General features: G+C 42.1%; 1 protein-coding gene across 3 annotated transcripts in view; it reads right to left on the bottom strand.

Moving 5' to 3' along the window:
- Positions 1-12,995, bottom strand: part of LOC113037457 (serine/threonine-protein kinase D3) — a 56,830-nt gene that overhangs the window by 17,093 nt on the left and 26,742 nt on the right. For all 3 annotated transcript variants that reach the window (XM_026194544.2, XM_026194546.2, XM_026194545.2), the window contains exons 3-4: positions 5,857-5,995; positions 2,647-2,778 (exon numbers count right to left, since the gene is read on the bottom strand). In XM_026194544.2, coding sequence (XP_026050329.1) covers positions 2,647-2,778; positions 5,857-5,995 — 271 coding nt within the window. The remainder of the gene's footprint in view (positions 1-2,646; positions 2,779-5,856; positions 5,996-12,995) is intronic.

The raw sequence follows: 12,995 nt of genomic DNA, 5'->3' as shown, positions 1-12,995 counted from the left end.
TGGCTAAAATGTGCCGAGACTAAACCTCAGGAATGCAGATTCTTGATAAAACACGGCAGGGCCAAAGCAGAGCATGAACCTTTTATTTTTCTTACCAAGGAAATTTTAACCCTTCAGACAGGGCCGGGCTTTTAAGTCCTTTCTGTCCATTTTCTATGCAAAACCAGGTTACTCAACATCACTGGCTTATATGAAATATGGATACGGTTCAAATTAACCAGTGTAGGGTCATGCGACGACAGCACTAAGTACCAACTTTATAGCACGTCTGGTCAACAAGCTGTATTGAATTCAGATGCCTGCTCACAACTGGAGCACAGACTTCATGAACAATCTGTCTGTACGAGTAAGGCCAAAGTAAGGCCCATTATTTATCAGATAAATGCATTAAAATGTGTCAAAGTATTAATTTACTCTTCTAAAGGTTCATTTATGCCCAACAATCTTCTCATAGCCAAATTATCTGTTTAAAAACACAGAATTTATTGAGTCCAGGATGTGGTTCAGAAAGCTGTTTACAACATCTGAAGCTTAAAAGTGCAGGAAAAAAAAAAGCTAAAATTTTCTTCCATCAAGGTTGTTTTTCTATTTTTTTTCTGTCGCTTCAGGTTTGGGAACTTTTCATTTTTAACCATTTCAAACGTACAAGCGGAAGCCAAACATCAGCTGCTCGGGTGTCTCTCTGCTCGGCATCACAACAGAGCGCCGAGATCAAAACGTTAAAGACAAGACTGTCTGAAAAATGACTGCAGGAAGTCGACGAGCCGCTGCAGCTTTAAAATCAGGTCTAAAAACCAGTGTGTGAATATCCGAGTGTGTGTATGCCTCTTTCTTTCTTTTTTTTCCCCTCGAGGTGATGATTTGGTCAGCGTGGACGTGGTGGAAACCCGAGAAGCCACCACGTGTTACCTCAGGGAAAATAAAAGTTTATGAGACGTGTTAAAGCAAACATGACATCACTGTGAACTCTGATGGAGGTTTAAACAGTCGAGTTTTATAGGTTTGAAGGTCCAGTTATCGGTCACTCAGAGGGAATAGCATGCAGCCTGCCGGACCTCTATTACATCCCTGCTGAATCACTGACATCACTTCCCATCTTAATGTTTAAATAGTGAGGAGCCTATTTTAATGCACACACATCCTGAAAAGGATTTCTGATGACTAAATCTGAGACTTTATGCTCATGATCGTTAGACTGCTCTTAGCAGGCCAAGCGAGATATTCCAAAACTTTTTCCAAAATTTTCCAGTTCCTCCTGGGAGACTAACCCAAGGTGTTCCCATCATCTCTCCAGTGAGACCTGGATCTGTAACTCTGGGTCTTCCCACACACCCAGATCACCCGAGCTGGCTTTTTGGCACAAGAGTGCAATGGCTCTATTCTGAGCTCCATCCAGAGGACTGAGCCCCTCACCCACTGAGCCCGGCTCAGCCCACCCACTCACAGAAGCTCATTTTGGATGCAGGCATTTGCCAATCATTTGTTCAGTCACTAACCAGAGCTCATGACCAGGTGAGGGTAAAAGCAGTTTGGGACAGCGCCCACACTGCTGCCAGTGCCACAACGACCTCGCTCCCTCCTCTAACTCCCTCACTCGGGGCTAAAACTGTACCTCAACCCAAGAGTGGTGGCAGAGAACCACAACCTTTAATGTGCTGACTCTCATACTGCTCGCTTCACCAAACCCCAACTCAAACACCAAACCAGATCCCTGGCAGGGTCCAACACTCACTTTGAACATGCAGCCGGCACAGCCATGAAATTTTTGCTAACAACAATTTTTTGCTGAAAATTGAGAAAATGAGACTTAAATGTAAGCCAAGAACTGTGAATTCAAACACTAGGACAGCATCTATATTTTCTACGTATTTGCTTCTCTGTTACTTAGGGTTTGGCAACTGCACAAATATATTTGTTTTGTGGTCATTTTTGGGGCAATTTTTTGTGTGAATTCATCTCCAAAAACTCATCTCTGGCTCTACTAGAGCGGCTTTGCATGTTTCATAGTTCAAAATAATCCTGTTTATTTTATAGGGAGCCTTGGTGCAGTGCCTGTTTTGTTTTATTCAGCTCCTCCGTCTGTAAGCCCACCTGTCTCTTCCTTCCATTAGAAAATGTTTTGTGGGACTGTTCCGACCACCCTTCCTTGAAAAGCGTTTCTGGGAATAAAATTTCCTGGCACGGAGAGCTCTATCGGACCCCTCGCACATCCTCCATCTCGAGTATGAGCTCTTGCCTTCCGGCGGGAGACGGCGAGCCTAAAATGCAGACTGAACTCTTTTTAAAAATTTATTTTTGCCCACTTCCATTAAGCATTTAAATAACAGCTTTTTTATATTTATTGGGTCTTTGAGTCTTCTGCCACAGCACACAGAAAAATAGTCAAAGACTCTAAGGGGACAAAGTACATCACAGCATATCAGAGGAAAAGTTCTGAGAGTTAGAGCTGTGGGACTAACCCCTTCCTTGAAAAGAAATTCCTGGGACTAAATGCTCCCGGAATAAAAATACCTGGGATGTAAAGTTCCTTGGACAAAACTTCTAGCCACTGTGTTAGAAAAACAGTTCCCGGGACTAAGATTTCGGGGTTCTCTGAGCGGAAACGGACATGTCAGCAGCCTAGAAGCTTCCTGAGTGCTTCCTCACCTTCACATTTGAGTCCCTGTCTGACGAGCCCCCACAGCATCTCCCCACAGTCATCGCAGAAGGCCGGTGCCTTGTAGGAGTGAACGTACAGAGTGTGAGGTCGGATCTGGAAGTCCTCCTCTGTGGCGAGAGCTGAAACAGAAACACACACGCAGTCAGACTATGACTGTCTCTGTGGGAAGCTTTCCACCCGCGCCAGGAGATGGTCCCCCAAAATGATGATGCTCGGGCTCTGAGCGTGAGCGTATCAGAATTACAATCTGACAAATGAATTTATCGCTAGAAATGGTCACACATACACTAAACGTCAATGTCTGGCACGTCTTTCAGGGGTTACAAAAGTAGAAAGCCTCACGTGTTAGTTGTACCCTGAAGTATTAGCTGAAGTTACACAGGATTTAAAATATGCAAGTAAAGAGAAGAGAAAAGTGTTTAAATGAGGATGAACTTTTCAAGCTAACACATAAAAACATCTTGTTATTGGATGTGTTCTTTGCATTTTCAACCTTTAATTATTGCATTTTTTGAAAATGTTTCCTCTACTTTAAATGTAATGTGTATGTACTACATATATACACAACCACACAGACCATTTTGTGCTGCTTGTGTGTATAAAAGCTGGAAAACAACTCAACCGAGCAGCAAGAATCACACTAGAGCCGGTTTCATCTTGATCGCTTGGCGCTCTGGTAGCAGCTCGAATGGTAACAGTGAAATAAACCAGCTGAGCTCTGCAGGGTTTTGCAGCAGTAGCAGCGAGAGGTGCACGAGGAGGAGGAGGAAGTGGTCGTGGGTTTGCACCCTGTGCGGTTGCGATACGTTTTCACCCTCCTGTGTAATTTAAACCTGGCGCGGCTCTGCGTCTGGGTGTTCGGCTGTAAAGGTGTCAGTTTTAGTTTTCACAGCCCAACATGTTGACACATTTCAGGAAGTGACAATCCTATGCACAATATTATGTTTAGAGCGAATGGGGGTGACCCAGGGAGGCGGCGCTGGTGGAGAGGAAACGAGATCTGTGCCAGCCTCATTTTACCCGGAGAATACGAAACTGATGCGAAAATACATAATAAAGATACAATTTAAATGTTTAAAACTTACCTTTGACTTCAGTGTGAAACCAAATACACGGTTAGGCAAATTTGATTCATTTAATAAACGACCGTGTTTTTCATTAAGATACATTTTAAACAATTATTTTATTCTTACTGCTGATTTTAAAGTTAATCTATTTATTATTAGCTGGAATCATTTTTGATTCTTGTTCATACCTTAAATGGTCCTGAGCTCCCAAATATTAAACCATGATTTATAGAAAATCCAAAAAAAGAAATCCCACAAAAAACGACAACATGCAGTTGTAAGTGTGTCTTCTGTTTCTGCAGCATGCTTTCTTTCTTTACTCATGCTTATCTCATTAATGTCTGTGCATCTTTCTAAGCTGTAGCAGGCTAAGATCTCAGGGACATCATCTACCGTAAATGTCGGGCTATAAGCCGCTACTTTTTGCACAAGCTTTGAACCCTGCGGCTTTTAGTCAGGTGCGGCTTTTCTATGGATTGTCCATGATTTTTGTCATATCGTAAGACGATTTGTTTTGTGTGTTCCGCTGTTGTACGGCACTACGTTGCCTGGCGGAAGGATCGGGGTTCAAGAGTGGTATGTTAGTCACATGTCCGTCCGCCAGGCAACGTAGTGCCGTACGAAGTAGCGCGAAAAACAAACTTCAAAGTAGCGCTACGCGTTCAGCGGGAGTCGTGGATGATGAGCGGCGATAAACTTGCAAGTTATGCCCAACTCCACCGGTGGATTCTGACAGCGTGGAAAAGTGTGAAAACATCCACGATCACCAACGGATTTTGAAGGGCTGGACTGCTGCATGATGGAGAGGAGGACACCGCCACGGCCCTTCTGAGGGTGTTCGACTCTGACAATGAGGATTTCTTTGGTTTTGAAAGTGACAACGAAGGAGAGAAGAAGAGTGGATGACGAAGCCATCATGAGCCTGTTTGTATCCGACACTGGAGAAGAGGACTTTGGTGGTTTTAGTGCGGAAGAAGAGAAAGATGGTGGTGAATGACTGACTTTTCTTCTTGTTAAAGCTGTGTCACTGCACCTGAGCCTAAAAGGTAGGCCGAATCTATTGTTCTGGTGTGCTGTAGGTTATTGTTATGTACTACATGTGCAAATATGTACCCATAACTTGTTTTTCAAAATATTAATAAAAGTGATGTCTCCAAACAGCCATCTCTTTCCTGACAATTCCCTTTGTGCATATTCTCTTACATATGATAAGTCAACATTGAAACACCTGCGGCTTTTGGTCAGGTGCGGCTAATGTATGTACAAAACAGGATTTTCCCCTGATTTTAGCTTGTGCGGCTAATATTTAGGTGCGCTTTATAGTCCGGGAAATACGGTACTTGTCTGAAAATAAAGAACTTAAAAACTGGGAAAGACTCAGCAGCTACCAGAGGAGGACATACAATGATTATTGACAAAAATGTGAAAGAATGTTATTTATACAGGACATGCTCAAGCATGAAATTCAGAAAAAAGAGAAACCTAAGGTACACTCAAGAGAACAAGAAAATGGGGGATTCAGTCTAAATAGAAACACTAATAAAAGCACTAACGGGACAATAAAAGCTGGACTCTATCTCAGTCTGTTTCTAAACACTCCAAGTAGAAAAATTACACCATTTCAGAACTGAAAACAGGAGAAGAAGAAGTTGAAACAGGAAACAAAGCAGTCACGCACGTTTTCGGCATTTCATTCAAATGCTGCAGCGATCTTGCTCTGTGCCATCTCAGCATCTCCATCCTCGTGCATTGATGCATCATGTAGACACTGCTACATGTGTCAGGTTAAAGAAATCAGGAGGTGTATGACGAGTCGAAACACCACCACAAGTGCACCATGGGCCTGCAGCTGTGACGACATTTAGCATAAACTCCCTGCAAGGCCGCAAACTGGCTGGCACGGGGTGATCAGTTACACCAGATCAGCTACATTTAAACTCCGACGGGGCAGGATTGGAGTGATGGGTTGTGGATGGGTAGGGCTGCAGCATTTCTGGCTAAGTATGCACACTTGATTCCATCACTACTCGTAGTTTTGCATGTTTGATAAATGTTTTTTATCAATTCGAACATTATATCCACCTGCTGAGGGAAAAAAAAGAAAACGGACTAAAATTATTCATTCCTTACCAGAGAGCACCACCTCGATCAGGTCGCCCTCCTGGATCTCCTCAGCGGAGATCAGACGCTGCAGGATGTTGTCCGAGCTCAGGTCGTGACGGAAGAGCAGGATCTTGTCGTACATCCCAAAAAATCCACATTCAGGAAACTGAGGAGGGAAAAGGGGAGGTGTTATTGCTCAGAGTTCACGTCCGAGCTGCAAAAGGTTAATGAAAGAAACGACACAGACACACGGGTAGTGTTAAACGTGCTGCGCTATTCAAATGTTTTAGGGACTCTAGGTGACTGCATTTGTGCCCTCACAGAGAAAACTGATCATTCCAAAACACCGGGCTACAGTTTGAAAGAACAATTATCCAGAAAATTAAACAAAGAAAAACAGAAAGCGATACATTCATGCAACACTCATAAAAATCAGTCAGGCACAGTCGTAGCCTCATGGTGGTTTTACATGTTCACCTGACTCCTGTGGTGTGGTAGTTGAGTTACAGACCACATGCCCCCCCCCCCCCAGCTTCCCCTTCTGCTGATCGCTACAACATACAGCCGAATACAGACTGTATATAAAAGACGGACACATCCACTGTGACATTACCCATTAGTTTGAACAGCAGTTTTGAAGCCTCAATTTTGGTTTTATGTATGCTGGATATGCCATTTTTAATTTTTCACTTGCATGAGGTGAGCACAGTTACTCAATAGGGTGGAGTGCTGATTGATTAGTTAACAAATAATTTTAGGATTTCACCCACTGGTGCTTTTTTTTTAAGAATCAGTCTGAGGATTTCAGGTATCACCAACTTAGCTTTTGAAACCAGGCATCGTGAATAAGAGTGGATCTAACAGTGACACTGAAGGACATTACAGTTTATACTGTAGTGACACTACAGCCTACCCTGCTTTACTGTCTTTCCAAGTGCCAAAACTGAGAAGGTAAACGTTTTATTCAATAAGACTTAAAATTAGTGACCGAGACCTTGCAGCCATCAGGAAAGTGGTCACTTTATTTTTGATCTCAGTAAAAAGTAAGGTCATTTTCCTCTCATGTCTTTTTAAACCAGAGCAGGCGCCCCCTGTTGGCCAAGAAATATTGCTAGATTAGCTTAATGGCTTCACTTTACACAGAGCCTTTAGGGCAGCTTTTAGTGGTAACTCGTTTCCAACTAGGAACTAGCTAGCTTTCAAAATAAAGCAATCTAACATATTACACCACTGCCGCCTGCTGCGGCTTTTATCCCGCGGTAGGTTTTTAAAATTATAGCCCGAGGGGAAAACCCATCAAGTATGACTGAAGAGGAGGACTCATTCATCATAATCTGTGCGATGAAAGAGATAAATGGATAGCGACTCTTAGACATAAACACATGTAATAAAGCACTTTTTACACTCAGGCGGGCCACTTCCTGTCTCGTTTGTGGGATTTTTTTTCAAAAAGTTCTGACTCAGTGTTTGGAACAGTTAGCAGCAACTGGTCTTTCAAAAATAAGACCGATTTTTAAAAATAACAAATTTAAAATGAGCCTCGTAATATACTTGGGTAATGTGTATGTGTGGGGATACACTGATAGTAGTTAGTGTCTTTATATTTTGTGCCATTCTGAGCACTAGCATGCAAAACAGGAGATCATCAGTGAATAAAGCACCTAAGAAGGTTTTGTTTAAAAGAGAATGAACTTTAAAACTGGTGCAGGAAACCCAGATAATCAGTAAATATGATTTTAGTCCTTGAATATAAATTTAAAGTGTATTAGGAAGAAGAACACCAACATTTACGTCTTTTATTTGAATTGCAAAGTTTCTGTGCTCTATTTGTTTTACAGCCGCGCTGAACTATCTGTAAAAGAGCTGCTCTAGCCTGCTGACCTTTGACCCCTTTCAGTGAACTATCATCAGTTTATTCTCACTGCAACAATTTTTCCACTTAGATGGAAGTTTTTTTTGTTAAAATCATGACCTCATCGCCTGTCGTGGTCCGGCTTCTTTCCAAAGTCAAAGATTACTTAACCTTTCCGTATGAGGAACAGATAACAAGTGATGAAACAAATTCACAGAAACGCCACACTGGGAAACTACCAGAAGCCCACAGCAGCTGAAATAGGTAGAATTAAATCAAGAATTAGATTTTCTGCTGAAAAGCATGAAGATTCCTCAGCAGCTACAGCTCCTTTTTCTCTTTTAACAGGAAGTTTACAAATGTTGTGGTGACAGCTCCACGTTTGGGTCACTGTCCATGTCTAATGCAAAGCCGCTTCTCTGTTTAGTTCCCAGACCAAAAAAAAACCCCAGAGAGAATCTAATGTTTGAGTCGGTGCTGCTTTGCTTGAGGCACAATGCCTCTGCAAGGGGGGACAGGCCAATAATCTTTCGTAAAACTTTCTCTCAATACTTGTTATTTGAGCATTTAGTCCATATAAGGAAAATGGACTAAATAGTGCATATTTACATTAATGTGCATTTGATCACCACCATCATAATTAAAGAACATTTGAAAATACATCAAAATACAGTCTGAAAGTTTAAAAATACAATATCTCAGGCTTCAAGCTGCCCTGAATGCTAGGTTTCAGACGGTTTTTTCTACTTAGCTCTGGATGTCAGTGGGACCGGATCTCTTAAAGGTGGAATTTATGGCTCAGCAGGGGATGACCTGTTTACCTGCAGAGAGCTCCGCAGTCAATGGAGAAATTCGTTTCATGCTTCTTTCACGCCTGGTGACCGTTATTCAGGCCCCCTTGTCAACCAATCAGCATCAGGCAGACGCATACGTCATCTGCTTCCAGCAATGCACAGTCTGGACTTTTGAGAACTGCGTGGGTTATAACTTCTCTCTGCTTGTTGGATAAACGGTAACATGTACGCAAAGAGACATTTGTGGGACCATGAACTCCTTTCTGATTGGTCATCTTAGGTACAGAAGTCCCACCCACCTGCTAATCAGAATAAAACTGGCTGAAAGGGGCTCATTTCAGACCCATATTAGATAAATAGGAATTATTCTGAAGCGTGAATCATGCAAAGCTACCCTAGTAGAGTCCAAGAATGAAAATTAGGAGCTGGAACTAGGCCTGTTTGGCCTGTTACTCCACTTATCATTCAGATGGTGCCTAAGACAAGCGATGAATGAATAAATAAAAATCCTGGTTTTAGCAGTAAACTTAACTTAAATATTTGGACAGAGACAACTTTTTTTTTCTAATTTTGGTTATGTACATTACTTCAATTAATTTTGAATGAAACAACTCAGTCTGAAGTGCAGACTTTCAGCTTTAATTCAGTGGGTTGAAGAAAGCGATTCAAATACATAAAAATGTGAGAAACTAAAGCGGTTTTTTTTGTTTTTTTTAAACACTATCTCTTCATTTCACGGGCTCAAAGTAACTGGACACCCTAACTAACTGAAAACAAAATGTTAATTTTTAATACTTGGTTGAAATCCCTCTGCTGCTAATGACAGCCTGAAGTCTTGAACACATTAACACCACACCGCTGTCGTGATGAGGTTTGTCTCTTTACTGTGGAAATGATTCTGCGATCATCCACCACTGCTGTCCTTGGTGGGCGTCCAGGTCTATTTGTATTTCTGAGTTCATTAGTGCTTTCTTTCTTTCTCGGGATGCACCAAACTGTAGATTTTGCCACTCCTGCTACAATAGCAGGAGTGGAAAAGGAGTGTTTTTGGTTTTTTTTCCTGTTTTCGCATATTAAGGATGGCTTGTTTCACCTGCATGGAGAGTTCCTTTGACAGCATGTTGTCTGTTCACAGCAACATCTTCCAAATGCAAGCATCACACCTCAGATCAGCTCCAGACCTTTTATCTGCTTAAGTGATAATGACATAACGAAGGAATTGCCCACACCTGCCCAGTAAATAGCCTTTGAGTAAACTGTCCAATTACCTTTGGTCCATTTAAAAAAGAGGGTGGCACATGTAAAGGAGATGAAACTCCTAAACCCTTCATCCGATATACAGTCCTGATCAAAAGTTTTAGACCACCTGAAAAATGGCAAACAAATCATATTTTGCATGGTTGGATCTTAACAAGGTTCCAAGTAGAGCTTCAGCATGCAACAAGAAGAAATGGGAGTGAGACAAAACATCTTTTGAGCATGCAATGTATTGAAAACAACACTTAAACTGAAACAGGCTGTTTTACAGCTGATCAGAAGTTTAGGAACACACCTCCAAAAAACCCATAAACCCTTCAAAGCAGAAATCAAAGTTCCAACCATGAACTCAGTAATGAGTAGCTCCACCGTTTTTGTTGATCACTTCAAAAATTTGTTGCGGCATGCTTAATGCAAGCGCTTCAAAGAAGCGAGTGGGAACATTTCTCCAAGTTGTGAAGACTGTCTGGAACTGTTGTCCATTTTTTTAACTACCCTTGCCATCCATCCCCAAAGGTTCTCAATTGGATTTAGATCAGGAGAACAAACATGATGGTCCAAAAGAGCGATGTTATTCTCCTGGAAGAAGTCCCTCCTCCTGTAGTCACTGTGTACTGTAGGCGTTGTCCTGTTAAAAAAAACCCAGTCGTTACCACTCAGACAAGGGCTCTCAGACATGAGGGATGCTCTCTGCAACATCTGGACATAGCCAGTGGCCGTATGACGTCCCTTCATTGTTCCACTGAAGGAAAAAGCACCCCAGACCATTATGGCGCCCCCTCCACTGTGGCGCATAGAAAACATCTCAGGTGGGATCTGCTTGTCATGCCAGTAACGTTGGAAACTGTCAGGACCATCCAGGTTAAACTTTTCTCATGAGGAAAAAAAACAAACAAAAAACCTTTCTTCCACCTTTCAATGTCCCATGTTTGGTGCTCTCTTGCAAAGTCCAAACAGTCAGTTCTGTGGCGTTAAGGAGACGAGGCCTTTGAAGACGTTTTTTGTTTTTGAAGCCCTTCAGTCTCAGATGCCGTCTGATAGTTATTAGGCCGCAGTCAGCACCACTAACGTCCTTAATTTGGGGCGAGGATTGTCCAGTGTCTTGACAGACAGCCAATTGGATCCTCCAGCTCAGTGCTGGTAAAAATTTTGGGGGGGTTTCCTTGACTTTTTTGTTCCATAACCCTCGGGATCATTTAAGAAATTCCAAATGGCTGTCTTACCGAATCCCACCTCAGCAGTGACAGCATGCTGTGAGAGACCCTGCTTATGTGGTTCAACAACCCGACCATGTTCAAAAAGGAAACGTTTATTTGCCTTTGCCATCAGAACATCATGACAGTGTGACCACCTGAGAGAAAATTAAATTTTTTTGCACAGATTTTGCCTTTTAAGGACATGTGGTCCTAAACTTCTGATCAGCTGTAAAACACCCTGTTTCAGTTTAAGTGTTGTTTTCAATACATTGCATGCTCAAAAAATGTTTTGTCTCACTCCCATTTCTTGTTGCACGTTGAAGCTCTACTTGGACCTTGTTCCAACCATGCAAGATATGAGTTTTTTGCCAGGTTTGAAGTTTAAATAAATGCATACTGGCTTAATAAAGACACGCCTATACATTTGTATGAAATCAATATAAGTTACAAAGAAACACCAACACATGTAAAAATGGAACTTCTCACTACCTCTCACGACTTTCTCCGTTTCCTTTTTGTTATTTTCTGCACAATTCCTGAGAAATAATGACATTAACTTCTCTGCGACACGACATCTATAAGTAAAGACTTCATTTAAAGGAAACGTGGCAGTGGTTTGGCAGGTTTTATTTCCTTAACCATACAGCGTATATACCTCACTGCTGGCCATTTTGATACATGAGGTTTTCCTGCTTTTGAGAGCACAAACTGTACTTAACGGCACCCAGACTTCACTCACAGCTGGTCCTGCAATAAGTAAAGATGTACATGGTGTTTCTCCTAATTGCCTGTATAGTGTATTTAAAACACTATATACACACTATATATGGTGTTTTTAATTTTCCTTTTTATTTATATCATAATTCACGCGGGTGAATAAAAGTCCATCTCAAATCTTCTAAGTAACTTGATTAGTGAGGAAATAAGGAGCTAATTTGAAGAGTTTGTGCTCTTGCAGCTTTGTGAAGGGTGTGTGTGTTTTTGTGATAAAGTGTGTGTGCAGTGGATTTGGAGTTCAGCAGCTTCTGCAGCCTGCAGACGGAGCAGGTGGAGCAGCTTCCTGCTGAGCTGAGCAGGATGTTAGCAGCGTGCAGAAAGCATGCAGTGTGGATCCTGCAGGCCGCTGTGACAGCAGGAAACAACCCAACAGGTGACGAGGCACAAGCTGCGTGGATCACGTTAGATGTAACACACACACACACACACACACACACACAGACACACACACACACACACAAAGTGCATCATGAATTATGGCTGAGGTCTCGTCACTAATACCCTGCAGTCATTCGCCGTGCGGCTACACACTGCCTCTCAAAAAAAGAGAGATGCTGACAGTCAGAAACACGGGAACAGGACGGTCTGATCAGGGACACGATAAACAACAACAACAACAACAACAACAACAAAAAGCTGTAGAAACTATTTGGTGTCTGAGTTCTCACAGGAAACTCAGCTCATGCTGGCCTATTTGTGATGGGCACATCCTCCGAAAACATTGCAACCCTGATCCTTTTGTGGCTCTTTGTACTTGCTGTCAAAAAATTTCATTTAAAAACTGTTTTTAAACTTGTCTGCTGGAGTCAGGGGCAGTTTATTCCTCGATACAGTTGCTGCAACCACCGAGGCCCTAACCTTGGACAACCAGGGGCACCTCATCCTCAGCATTCCCGTGGAAGCACTTAAAGTTAAAAGGGCAGAGAGGTAAGGAGGCTGAAACCCATGCAATGACTTAAAAGCAAGCAATAAAATATTAAAAGCAGTTGTAACACTGACAGGATTCTAGTATGAGTGATGTGTGGTCATGCTTTTATGTGCTGGTGGAGAGCTGCAGGGTTTTGGACCATCGAAGGCGATATTTGTTTTCTTCAATGGTCAACCACTCAACTCTGATTAAAGGAAAAAAAACAAGACAAAATAACTGTTACTGATCAGTTATTACTTTCTAAAGTTGAAGCTAAGTAGGTTTGGATTGTGTTATAAGAGCTCTGCTTTAGCTCGTTGTCCAATAGGAGGAAATAAAATTGTGTCTAGAGGGCATGGAGGATGATGCTGCAGTCACTCAGC

This window comes from Astatotilapia calliptera, chromosome 15, assembly GCF_964374335.1.
Source record: "Astatotilapia calliptera chromosome 15, fAstCal68.1, whole genome shotgun sequence".
Taxonomy (NCBI): domain Eukaryota; kingdom Metazoa; phylum Chordata; class Actinopteri; order Cichliformes; family Cichlidae; genus Astatotilapia; species Astatotilapia calliptera.
The sequence above is the reverse complement of the archived record's forward strand: the minus strand, read 5'-3'. Positions and strand labels throughout refer to the sequence as shown.